Source organism: Talpa europaea (assembly GCF_964194135.1).
Source record: "Talpa europaea genome assembly, chromosome: 2".
In the NCBI taxonomy this organism is placed as follows: Eukaryota; Metazoa; Chordata; class Mammalia; order Eulipotyphla; family Talpidae; genus Talpa; species Talpa europaea.
In genome coordinates this window covers 52,001,261-52,015,350 of record NC_140068.1, presented here as the reverse complement: position 1 = coordinate 52,015,350, position 14,090 = coordinate 52,001,261, and the positions used below count along the sequence as shown (strand labels likewise).

At 38.0% G+C, this 14,090-nt stretch overlaps 1 protein-coding gene across 1 annotated transcript; it reads right to left on the bottom strand.

Annotated features, from left to right (window-relative positions):
* Window positions 1-6,966: 6,966 nt before the first annotated feature.
* Window positions 6,967-13,017, bottom strand: NDUFAF4 (NADH:ubiquinone oxidoreductase complex assembly factor 4; the record flags this gene model as incomplete). Its single annotated transcript, XM_084227902.1, has 3 exons — window positions 12,800-13,017; window positions 12,181-12,284; window positions 6,967-7,254 (listed from the first exon to the last, which is right to left on the bottom strand). Exons 1-3 carry the CDS (start codon window positions 12,933-12,935, stop codon window positions 6,967-6,969), a joined length of 528 nt encoding a protein of 175 aa, XP_084084028.1. The 5' UTR covers window positions 12,936-13,017.
* Window positions 13,018-14,090: the final 1,073 nt, after the last annotated feature.

The following is a 14,090-nucleotide window of genomic DNA, read 5'->3' as shown; positions in this document are numbered from 1 at the left end:
CATATGTTTGGAAAAAAAATCAGTCTGGGTGACAGGTGAGAACGAAGTTATAGAGAATCATGACAGAGGCAGGAAGCTGAGGGTGAGTTAGTTAGAGCTGTTGAGTGTGTGGGTTTGGAATTGGGAGACTAGTGGAATCACTGTCAAGCCAAACAATCAAAGTACAACCAGGCAAGGAAGGAAGATGAAGCTGGCAACTTTGATTTTTAAAATTTTCTTTTTAATTATTGATGGTAACATACTTAAGTGTGTAAAATGCTTTATTTTAGAACAGCTTGATAAACCTGTACGAATGTGTATACTAAGACAACGTCCACCCAGATCAAGGGAGAGAACACTTCTCGTAACTCTCATGCCATTCCTAATAATTAATTCTAAGGGAAAAATAGTAATTTTATAGGGACAACATTGCAGATGCCACCTTAACCAAACTATCAAAGTTAACATCATCAAAATGAGACAAACTGACATCATGCATTCCATGATACGATACACTGCAAAGGGCTAAGATATTCACATTCTTTGACGTTTTTCCCATAGGAAGGTGCTACCTATATCCTCTACCATGAGTCAAGGCAGGCTTTATGACTGCTCTAACAGACAGAATAGAGTGAGGTCTACCAATTTCTTTGGCAGCAGCATTTACTTTTGGAATCCAGCTATGCTAAGAAAAGCATGCTGACTGGGCCATGCTAAGAGAAACCGGGGCCACATGGAGAGCCTGTGATAGATGCTCAGATCCAGTATTAGCAGAGCTCTCAGTCAACAACCAGCATCAAGTGCCTGTCAGGAGTCACCCTGGATGCCCAGCCCCATTGGGCCTTCAGTGATACCAGTACCAGCCACAACTGCATGAGAGATTCCACCCCGCTGAACAAAAAATAAAACCATGAAAGATAATAACTAATTGTTTTAAATCACTATGTTTTGAGATGGTTTGTTATGTAGCAAGAGGTAACTGATCTAGCAAACTCTGCAAAACTGTAAATTCCATAAGACTTGGGACTTTGTTGTCTTCTAGCAGTATCCCTGCCTTCTAAAAGTGTACACAATAGGATAAATATATTTGTTGTGAATGAAAAAGTAAATGAGTAATTAGCAGTATCACTGATTTGAGGAAATGATTTGAAATCCACTTCTCTATTAAAAAACTATTAAGCCAAGTTTAAATGCTATCTTCTTTCTGCTTAATAAATTACTTGAGCAAGAACAGAAAGTTTTAGAAAATAATGTTATTAATTTTATATCTGCCTTCAGAAGTGGGTCACATATATGACCTACCTAAAAGTGGGTCTCTTGAAAAATAGAATATGACAACCTAGATATTTAAAGACCTCATTAAGGATGTTGTTTTTGAGATTTTAGAATCTCTAAAATTTGGTCCTTTTAAAATCTTTTATCTCATCTTTCACTGTTTCTCCTGAGTATCAAGGCCAGCAACAAAAAGAAAAAAGGTGTAAGGGGGCATCCCCTGGTGGTGCATCGGTTGAATGCTGGGCTGCAAAGCTGCCCGCAGCCTCTGCAGTGCTGGTTTGATCCCCAGCCGCCAGCGAGGGTCCCACATGGCGCAACAGACCTCTCCTGCCAGTCTGCCTGTTCTGTTCCCCACTCTGGCTCTGGTGAATTCTCTCACCCTCCCACACATCTGACTGTACCCAGTGCTTGCATAAATAAATAAATAAATAAATAAATCTTTAAAAAAAAAAAAAAAAAGGTGTAAGGAAAGAATATCCTAAGAGGTGAAAGGTACTCATTTTTTCCGTGATGTTTTATTTCTGGGATGTTTTATAAGACAAAAAATGATTTTACTCTCTCCTTTTCTTTCACAAGACACATTTTGAATGGTTTCCCTTTTCTAAGCTCCCTGTCTCAACCAATAACTAGAAGCAGAAAGGCTGATACAGCAATAATTGAATAGTGATTCAATTATTTGAATACTCTATGTTAGGAAGAGTTGAATACTCCAAGTACAGGACACTAATAATCATCTAAATAACAAATAGGTACCTATTTGCACTGTTTCTTATTTTGGTAATTATAAAGCAGCACCTGTTTGTTGTTCACCCATATAAAGATATGTCAAATCCTGCAAAAGTGAGGCAACAAAAGGGGAGGGTGGTGAGCGGACATAGGGGAAATAGGGGGTGCAATGGAACATGGTGGATTATTGGGACACTGGTAGTGGGCATGACATGAAAACATACATTTAAACCAATAACTCCCAAAACAGATGCAACAATGTAAAACAACTTCACCTCAATAAATAATCTGAAAAAAGAGAGATATGTCAAATAATAATGTCATATTTATTAAAAAATATTGACAAAAAAATTAAAACATTTCACAAAAGCATACTGTTCCTTAACAAGCATCATGGGAAATTACAGATAATACTACAGTAAAAGTGATAATCGTTCATATATAGTTCAATTAAATTATTGCATGATTTATATTATGTTTACCATAAGCTTCAGGAAGACACTTAAACTCTTTTTTTTTTTATTTTTTTTTAATAATAAATTTTATTGTTATATTCCCCATACAATTGCAGCCCCCCCCATTCTGACCCCAAGGACACTTAAACTCTTAACTATGACATTTCTTATACGTAAGTGTTACACAGCATACTAAAATGCCAAAATTGCTCAAATATCATTTCTCTAAATGGAATTTTCAGTACCAAACATATATGTCTTGAATTTAATCAATACTTATCTTTTTGGAGTAAGACAACCTTTTTGGAGTAAGACAACAACCCCCCATTCTGACCCCAAGGACACTTAAACTCTTAACTATGACATTTCTTATACGTAAGTGTTACACAGCATACTAAAATGCCAAAATTGCTCAAATATCATTTCTCTAAATGGAATTTTCAGTACCAAACATATATGTCTTGAATTTAATCAATACTTATCTTTTTGGAGTAAGACAACCTGAGGCTTATTTTAGAAATACATAATGTTTCATCCCAAAAAATCCCCTCTATTTCCAGATATGGTTATCTGTAACCAGTCCGACACACAAACCTTTTCTTAGTTTACTTGCTTTAGAGCCATTAGCAAGAGTCCATCGTCAGGTGGCACTGTTGTATCTCAGAGATTACTTCTCAGTGCACAAATACTGGTTTATGTCATCCTGACTAAATTCTTTTATTCATACAAGAACTGGGGTACAGGCCAGGGGTGTGGAGGGTGAGAGGATTCACCAGAGAAAGTGGGGAGCAGAACAGGCAGAATGAGTGAAATATACTGCTGAGGGGAGCAGCAGGCGAGACAGGAGAGGTCTGCCATGCCATATGGGTAGCTCCCTGGCTGGGGAAGGAACGTCTGCTGCAGTGGCTGTGGACAGCTTCACAGGTTGCGTCTTAACCCTTGCACCACCAGGGAGGCCCCAATTCTGACTAAATTCTTAAACCCAAATGATTCATATTTGACTTCCCTGTTGCCCTTCTTCTCACAGGAAGCAGAGGAAACAATCTGGTGTTACCTACTATAAACTTCATAATATAAGTACATTTAAAAACTACAGAATTTGATCTCTGTTCAGGATTCTGTTCTTATCACCTGTGTGAGTTCTTCTTTTCTAGACTTCTATTCACACATACCCCCAAGATATAATTCTATTGTTGGAGTACTAACAATGGCAAAGGAAGGTTCTGGAATCAGTGACTCAAATTCTCTGAATGTGAAGTTTTGTTTTTTATAGGTATTTACTTAGATCTAAATGCTTCTGGTATCTCATTTTGCCAAGTAAGTAATTTCCTATTATTCCTAAACCAGAAGAAAAGGTATATCCAGATAAATACATAGACAGACATTCCTTCTCTCTAACTAGTTTATGGATTGGTGTTTGCCAAGACAAGAAAGCAAGGCAGCTGTCAATGAATGAATGGTTGCTTGGGGGGCACAAACCCTCTAATCTTTCAAATTTGCTCATTTCTTACATATTTTTGACTTGTACCAAGCAAGCTGTCTTTAAAGAATGGCCTCAATTCAGGAGCTGTGAGCCATTTCAGTTTAATACCTCCAAAAAAGATATAGAAACTTCATCACAACAGCACTAAATGTTCAGGACTCCATCCTCCTTTTTCTTGGGATTTTGTTGTTTGAAGACACAGAACAAGGGATGTCCATACTAAGCACTAGTCAAAGTTCTTGCACAGACAGGAGTCATTCTTTTGTGGTTATTGGTGAGATGCTAAATGCTGACATGGTGGAGCTAAGACAGTTATATCCCATTAGACTTATGAAACCTGGACTAGTGCCTTTTGTATAGTGCCTATACCTCCTACCTTGTCCAGGATATTTCAGTTGATGCCCATTGTCTCTATTGTCCTAACTTAATTGGTACCCATTTCTCTTTCAAAAATGTCCCAATTTGGGCAGCAAATTATATGGTAACCCTATTTATCAAATAAGTAGAAACCTACTTATCAAGTTGGGTCTCCCAAACAAATCCACCCAATTGAGCAGTTTTTTTCCTACATCAATTCCCTCTATCCTAGTTCTAATGCCCTCCTATTATTAACCTTCCTCCTCATGTCCTGACCTTGCCACCCCAAATCTTTTCACCTCCAAAAATTCATTGTTTCTTTTCTTCATTCCCCAGAAATCTCTCCTTCAGTCACTTTTCCATCTCTTGCTCCCTTTCGTCTGTCAAAATAAACTTTAGAAAAACCCCGACAATGCCGATATTCAACTTGCACATATGGCTAGCAGTTTGAATAGTTTGGTGCCATACTTGGTCATTAAATATTTTGAAAACAATCTAGATTCCGAGGCCAACACCAAAGAAATCTCCCAGACTTATTAAACTGGTCTCTCAGCAGAGAGGGCCCATGCAAACTTTTCCAGAGCAATACAGCTGATTCTCATTGATGGTGTACAATGAGCGGTCCTGGCCTCGTCTGTCCCAGACTCCATGAATGCCACTTCCCTTAATTCACATAATCTCACAGAGGCAACACAGTGCAGCAGTGAGGAGCCCAAGATTCTGAAAATAACCTACTAAGGTTTACTTGCTGAGTAATCTTTGAAAAATTACTCAAGAGTCCTGTGCTTTAATTTTCCCTTTAGAATATGGTTAACAGTACTTATTCCCACAACTGCAGAAATATTAAACAATCAAACACATAAAGCACTTAATCAATGCCTAGTACAATAATTGCTTTTAAGATGCTAGTAATTACCTGCTTCACAGTTGAAAACACTTCCAAGGTCACATGGCTGGTGATGCTGATATCAACCCAGGTTTTCTGAATCTAAACGCCATACCACCACTGCCCAAGAGCTCTCCTACGTATGATAAAAAGCAGTAAGAGGCCAATGAATGCTATGGGAAGCACTTTATCTGATCATGTAACATCATGAAATGACAGCCGCCTAACCATGGTATAGTTATGACTAGAGAAAATGGCTCAGAAACCATAACATTTATAAGATAAAAGTTAATAGTTTCAAAGTATTGACCAATACTCTCAAAGACCAATTGTTTTCAAATTTAACTATTTTTAAACTGCTTTTAAACCCAATATAAATTATAGTTAATTCACATAATGAAACTGCATTTAAAACAAGCTTCACTATTTCCCATCTTGATTATCCTCAACATTTCAAATGCCTCTTTCCATTATCACATCATTTCAAAGGGAACCCCTGGAAAGTAGTAATGCCTAGCCTAGCTTTCCTCATAGACAGTCAATAACCTGGAATCTTTACGCCACATTCCCTAATATTCCTACAATCTGTACTTCCTGCTCTTTTGAGACATGCTTCTTTCTAGCACAGACAAAAAAAACACACACACAAGCAGTATTTTGAAAACCTAAATTCTGGGCTTGGCTGTCATAAACTACAAAATAATCTTAAATAGTTCATGAATCCTGTGCAGGCCTCTGTTCTCAACTGCAAAAGATAATTCCTATTAGTTCAGTCTTTTGCAGTACTGTAATTTCACAGTAACTCTTAAAAGTAGGTAGCATTATATTCACTGTATAGAGAAAATTCAATCTCAGAGAGATTATAATATCCAAGATCCTACAGGCAGTAATATGACAGAACTAAACTAATACAATCACATTCAAGAAACTAGTAGTGGCGCATGTGCTCAGTATGTTTGGTAAATGGACAAAGTAGCAATTTCTCAGGTTCATCCCCCATGCTCACACTGTTGCTTCTATTGCAATTTTTTCTCTCTTCCATCAACCACTTCAATTATAAAATATACATATCATCACCAGATTTCATTTACCACCAGACTTCATTTCAGTACCAGTGTTACAGCATTTAGTACTTTAACCAGTCTTTAAATTTTTCTTTCATTTCTACATTTTCTGAGCAAAGCTACTTTTATAAATGCCATGAATTATTTTTATATATTTTTAAAGACAGTCATCTCATACATAAAACCATATTCAAAAGAAGCACTCCTTGGAGAATAAAAACATATTTTTTATTAATTTTATATTGTTTCCTATGTCTTTATTTGAAAATACTGTTATTTAACCTCACTGTCAAAATGTCAGTCAAGAGTCAAGAAATGTCACTTTTACCATTCTATAGGGAGCATGAACCAATGACCTGAAATGGAAGGTAAAACTCTGAAGGTTAAATGAGGGATTCACATGACCAATTTAAAAGCTGATGATAAGATGTGCCTGAAATAATACATTAATGTCTCTATTTATAATAGGTACATATATTTAGTTATGCTGATACCACCTATAAATATGTACCTAAACCAAATTAAAGTATAAAATAAAATAAAATAAAATAAAATAAAATAAAATAAAATAAATTCTATCAGCAACCCTGAGAAATCAGCAGAGCCCAATAAACAGCATGCTCCCACAAGGCAGAAGATTTGAACAGCTGGTAATTTTTATAATTTAATATGCTAAAAATGAGAACATAAAACAGGGCAGGGATGAGGACTACACACAGGAAAATAATTTCATTATTTTCTTCACTTTGATTGTACTGCTTTTTTGTCTTTAGGAGGGAAAATCTTGACTTCAAAAGTAACAAAGTATTTGAGAAGAGAATTTACATCTTTTTGTTCTAGATGGTATTCTTCTGCTATTTTCTCAGCAGTCCAAGTTTCTGGATGAAGTTTATGATTATTAAGAAGTGTCAATGCTTCCACAATGGAAATTTTGCCTTTAGGAATGTTCTTAATATTCATCATGTCAAAGTGATGGCCTTTTGGCAATCTGAACTCTTTCGGTTGTTGAGGTGTTACAGCATCTTTTACCTAGTACCAAAAGAAAAAAGGGTTTCAAAATGAGAGAGAAAATATTTGACATGTATTTTCATACTTCTTGCACTATTGTTCTTCAAATAATTCCAAAACAGCTTCTTCAAACTACATTTTCTCATTGTAATAAGTCAGCTTAATGACACTTTTGCCAATTCACCATTTCATATAGTTCAATCATTAAGAAATTTAGATAGTTCTAAAAAGATAGTTCTAAAGATAGTTCTAAAAAGTAATGAAATACACACCACCCACTCACATTATTTCAAGCACATTAAAAGAAAAATAACTAATTGATTAAATACTGCTTTAGAACAGTGGAATTCTACTGCTACCCTAAAAGTTTACTGGATAACCTACATTCTGTTTCCTAGTTTTGTATTTCATATTCCAGGTCCCCAAACACCTTGAAGGAATTAAAATATTGCTAATGAGCTTCTCTCTTCAATAAAAATAAATTAATGCCTGCTATCCCCCCAAATATAAATGAAATAACTTATACACACCCATTCTTTCATCTGTCTTTCCCATCCAAGATTATTCTTTGCATTTGTGCTCTGTATTTTATTCCTTTACCAAGCTGTGTCAATTATTCTTTTCCTTTCAAATGTATACCCTAACCAATGTTAAATTTTGGTCAAAATATAAAAACGTCATTTCTAACTTTTTGAAAACATGCACCAAACTCAAAACCAACACTTTCCTTATAATCAGTTTCCTTCTTTTTAAGCTTTAAAGCAAAGTTTTTGTTTTTTTTTTTTTTAAAAGATTTATTTATCCATGCATTCAAGAACCGGAGTACAGGCCAAATGCATGGGGAGGGTGAGAGGATTCACCAGAGACAGAACGGGAAACAGAATAGGCAGACTGACTGAAATACACTGCTGAGGGGAGCAGTGGGTGTGACAGGAGACTTCTGCCGCACCATGTGGGAGTCTTGCTGGCCGGCTGGAAATCGAACCCAAGCTGCAGAGGCTGCTGGCAGCTTCACAATGCTGCGCTCAACCGCCTGTGCTACCAGGGGAGGCCTTAAGTAAAGTTTTAAAAGATAATATTTGCAATCTCTAAAGACATCTAAATTGCTTAATCCAGAGGATCCTTTGTAGGCTTTATCTGAACTCATTACAGCATCAAATTGTGTAGACACCTCTAATAAACCGAACACTACCTCGCCTTGGTATTCTTTTTCTTTTTTTTAAAGATTTATTTATTTATTTTCATTTATACAATAGCTGGGGTACAGGCCAGACGTGTGGGAGGGTAAGAGGAGTCACCACAGAGTGGGGAGCAGAACAGGCAGACAGACTGAAAGCACTGCTGAGGGGAGCAGCGGGAAAGATAGGAGAGATCTGCTGCGCCATGTGGGAATCTCCCTGGGAATCGAACTGGCACCACAGAGGCTGCAGACAGCTTCACAGCGCTGTGCTCAACACACCGTGCCACCGGGGAGGCCCTCCCCTTGGTTTTCATGCCAGCTTACTACTATTTTTCACCTGTCTCTCCAGTGGTTCCTTCTTCACTTTTCTTTGTGAAATATTTCCCTCAGCTGTTATTTAAGTGTTAGCATGCCCCAAGTTTTGGTCTAGATCTTCTCACTCTATTCATTCCTCCTTAGTAATCCCAAACACTCCCTGAACTTCCATTACTACCTACATGTTAATGATTTTCAAATTTGACCACAAACCTGGACTTTTCTCTTGACTTCCAGAACCTAACTTCCCAAATGACTGCTGGGCATTTCTACTTGGACAACCTACAAATACTTATAATAATCACTATTTCTAAAACTGAGCCCATCCTTTTCCCTTCAAAATCCACTTCTACCTGCATATTCTTGATCCTAATGACCAACACTTCCCAACTCCCATCTACCAGAAACTATAGATTATCCCTGATATTTCCCTTTCTCTCACTCATTACATCTAATTGAGGCCAACATCCTGTTGAAACTTCCTCCTAAGTCCCTTTCAACCACATTTACTTCTCTATTAGTCACTATATCAGCATAGTCTAAGTCAATATTTCTTACAGTAACTATTGAATCGGTCTCTTTTGCGCCTCCCGGGTGCCATAGGGGTTATGTCTCAGCACTATCAAGCTATCACTGATGTGGCCTGAGTTTGATCCCAGCTAACTCACATTTGGTGCAGTGGACCTCTTCAGTCTCACCCACTGCTCCCCTCAGCAGTATATTTCAGTAAATCCACCTATTCTGCTCTCCACTCTATCTTTGGTGAATCCTCTCACCCCTATATGATCTGGCCCCTAATGTCCCCTATTTCACCTTATTCCTTCCAAAGTCGTCCCTTGCACTTTCCCCTAACTGTACGAACTCTAACTATCTACAAAGGCATCATATAATCTCCCATCTTCATAATTTTGACCTGAAACACTTTTCCCAATTTCTTCACCTCCCCAAACTCAAAGCTTTCCTTATCTTTCTATTCCCATGAAAACCTTCTTTCCATCTGATACACACTTTTATTCATATTTCTCTTCTGATTAATATTAAATATTGTAATTAATATTAAGACATTGAAGGGTCTCCCAGGTGTCACAAAGTTTCAGCACTATCAAGCTATCAGCAGCCACTACAGCATGAGTTCCATGCCCAGCCAGGGAGCTATCCCACATGGCTCAGCAGACCTCTCCTATCTCTCCCGCTGTTCCCCTCAGCAGTGTATTTCAGTAGATCTGCCTGTTCTGCTCCCCACTCTGTCTGAATGAATCCTCTGGTGAATCCTCTCACCCCCTGCACCTCTGGCCTACACCCCAGTTCTTACATGCATGCATAAATAAATCTTTTAAAAATATTAAGACACTGAAATAGTATCTGACAAAATTCAACATCCTCTCTTGATAAAAACATAAGAAAATGTTCCAAATGTAAAAAAAGGATTTTATCAGAAACCAGTATCATTTTGTTATCACTATTGCTGAATCATCTGAGGCATCTTATGTAAGGAAATAACAGAATAGATAGAAAAGGATAGAATACCAATTTTCACTACACATGTTTATATTGCTATAAACAATGCCTGTAAAGAATGTAAACACTAGGAAGAAATTTACAATTTTATACAGATATAAGAATATCTTTGAAAAATGAGAATCAGCTAAGAAATGAATAGAAATAATCTAGTAATGTGGACAGCTGCCATATAAAAATCACTTATTTTCTGATATATTTGCAATCAATCAAAAAATTTAGGCTAAGAAAAGACCCCATAGTAACAAAGACTCAGTATTTATTTCCATCTCCCAAAGACTCAACAATACATAGATGTTAACTGTCCTTAAACTAACCCATAAATTCCACATCAATTATACTCAAAATTCAAACAGGGCTTACTAAAAGAACCTAACAATTTGATTCTCAACTTCAGCTAGGGAAAAATGTGTGAGAAAAGTCAAGAAGCTTTTCAAAAGAGAGAAGATCATAGCAAGTATCAAGACACATTAAGAGCTCTACTAATTAAAATAGAAAAATACAGGCCTGTATGTGTGTGTATTAGCATTAACTCAGTAGAAAAGGAATTGGGTTATTCAACTAATTATTTTAGACATTGTTCATCCATTTGCAAAGATCTCCAAATACTTAAAGGTCAAATAAAGATTTTAAGACAAAATATACAGTCATAAAAATACTAAAAGAAAATACAGAAGACTATTTTTTATGTTAAGAGTCCAGACTTCCTATAGACAAAAAAAAATCTGACAGAATTTTGAACAGCAATAAAAAGTTACAAAGTCAGACAAAAAATAGAGAAACTACTAGTCATTACAGGTATAGGATTACTGATGTTTTGGAGACATTAAGGAAATTAAGACCTGCCCAAAAGGGGGAAAAAAAAAAAAAAAAGCCAGCTACTTCAACTTTTTTCTCTTTTTTTTTTAAATATTTGATTTTTTAAAATTTTTATTTATTTATTTATTTATTTTATACAAGCACTGGGGTACAGTCAGAAGTGCGGGAGGGTGAGAGAATTCACCAGAGCCAGAGCGGGGAGCAGAACAGGCAGTAGGACCGAAGTACACTGCTGAAGGGAGCAGCGGGTGGCAGGAGAATTCTGTGCGCCATGTGGGACCCTCCTCCAGTGGCCAGGGAGCAGCCGGGGATCAAACCTGCGCTGCAGAGGCTGCGGGCAGCCTCGCAACCCAGAGCTCAACCGCTGTGCCACCGGGGAAGCCCTTCTTCAACTTTTTTTCATTTTCACTCTCCCATGCGTCTTTTCCTAATACCTCCCCCAAATTGTTAATGCCACTGTGTACCTCTTAAGGTATTGTACCTATATATATGAATTTTATACTTAAAAAAGCAATGAGTTGTTTGGTTTTTTCCCCACTCTCCAAGAGCCATTTTTTCAAATGCATGCTTTAATATAACAGGAGAGAAATAATACTATTCAATACCTATCTATAAATAACATCAAGAACATCAAGAACATTAACATTAAAAAAAAAGGATACCAACATTAATCACCACCTTTTTTCTGTGAGCATGTGGTGTTAATTACTATTACATGCAAACCTTTATTTCTCTTATCCAGTGCAAATTAAGAATTACTATATCTGTGCAGTCTATTGCTTATATAGGGAGAGAGAACCAGAGTATTTTAGAAAGAAAAAACTTTGAAGTGGTCACTGGCACTTTCTCCTCCTATAATCAAGTTATTCCTACTCAGAATCTTCTTGCTGCCCAAAACGCACGTGGTTTAACTTCAATTCATTATTTAGATGGGTTTAAATGCCAATTCCTTACTCATTCTTAATCTTCCTACTTCAAATAGGTCCCTTCCATATACTCAGTGTCTATATTTCTCCTTTATAAACATATCAGCAATTATGCACACTTGTCTTGACCATTTTTCTTGGGCCCCAAAGAATGAAATTAGTTATTCACTGAATTAAAACACACATTACCTGCATAGAAGCCACAGGATCTTTGGAATCAACATACACATCTTTTAGCAATGACAGCAGTCTGTCATCTTTTCTAGCAATTTCTCCCTTAATTCCTGGATTGTCTAGAGAAGAAAAAAAAAACAGTCACAGTGTTAAAGAAAACGGCATTTCCTCTCAGATCCGAAACACTTAACACACGATACAATTTTTTGCTTAATAAACAATCACTCGGAATGTACGGAAATAATTTTAAATATAATTCAAACTACGAGGTCAGGCTGGGAGTCTACGGTTCTATGAAGACAACTAGAGAAAACCTCCGCTGCACATTATCCCCTTGGATTTGGATTCCTCACATTAAATTTCTAGGTTTTAATGACATTAAAGCCTAAATTTAGGCTTTACATTAAATTTCTAGGCTTTAATGACAAAAGCTGGCGAGCCCGGGGTCGGTGGCGGGCACAGGTCGCCCCCGGGGACTACTCAGTAGGCGGAGCCGCCGGCTGCACCTTGGGCGCGAGGGGACAGTCTCAATGTCACCGACGCGGAGGCGCCACCTGCCCGCGATCACCCCGGCCACTGAAAGGGGGTCTCCCCGCGCGAGGTGTCGCCTGCACCCCGAGTTCGCCCCACTCACGGCTTATCTGCTCTTGGAGGAGCTTCTTGGTTGAGGGGTGCCTGGGGGCGGAAGAGGGCTTCATCTTGCTGATTTCCCGCTCCGTCCGGTTCTCCAGGTTGAAATTCCGAATCGCACGAGTCACCGAGGCTCCCATCTCCTCACAACATGATGCCCTCAGGTTCACGCCACACGTGGGGAAGCACCGGCACGGACGACCTCCGGGACGCACGGAGCATGCGCACGTCCGGGGTCACCCCTGCCGTGCGCCGGGAAAAAGGTCTTTAAGTGCGCCAAGTTCGCCCCCTGGCGGTCGGGAGGGCACACGCCGCGTCTCCGCCCAGAGTGTGTCAAAGATTGGAGCCTCGCTCCCCCGCCTGCAATTTGTAGTTTGCGGAGCTTTCAACCCGACCGGGCGAGAGCTCAGATCGCTGGTGGTTCTCACCCCTGCAGATTCCTGGAGTCACGCGGGAACTTTAAAAGTTTCTTGCCTCGCCCAGCCCAGACTGGCTGATTTAATTCGTTCAGAGTGAGGCCTGGCGTTGGTTCAATCTTCCCACGTGATTCCAGAGTTGCTTGGTGAATAGAGAAAGTCTTTTTGAAATTGACCTTGAAGTGTTTTCACAGGTCAGTGTAGCCAAAGAGGAAGACAGTAAAAATGGATCTGATTGCACGAGGATCGAGGAAGTTTCCAAATTTTCCCTTACCTGCTTTTATTAAAGGAAAAGAATGAAAATGTATTAATTCTTGATGGATATTTGTTCTCACGCTGCAATTTAAATGCCTCTTATTTTCCTGTTCCTTTCCATAATGCATTTCTGAGCCACCGTCTATTCTTTCCATGATTCTTTACACCCAGCTCTCAGAACTCATTGGACCTAACATATCAATTTCAGGTTTGCTTTCCTTTCCCCCTCCTGTGCTTCTGTTTTTATTTAAGATTACTTAGAAATATTGCAACCTGTAATAAAAGAACCCATAAGGAAACAGCAGGGTTTCCAAAGTTAAAATATTTTCATACTATGGCTGCAGGACTTGTATTTAGTGTTCTCAGCACTGCTTAGGGCAATGAAGTTAGTTGTTTCCAGTTGAAAAGGAAAGAAACTGTAAGATAGTCAAATGAAAGTAATAATTTTTAAAAATCAAAGCAAAGAGCAAGTTTATTTAAAAGCAAAGAGCAAGTTTATTTAAAGAAAAATAATGTAATTATTAAATATAATACCTAATCATAGCAAAAATACTACAAGGAACATCGCTTTGACCATTGATTATTATGAAACACTTTTGCTAGGGTTGGTCCTTGGAATTTATA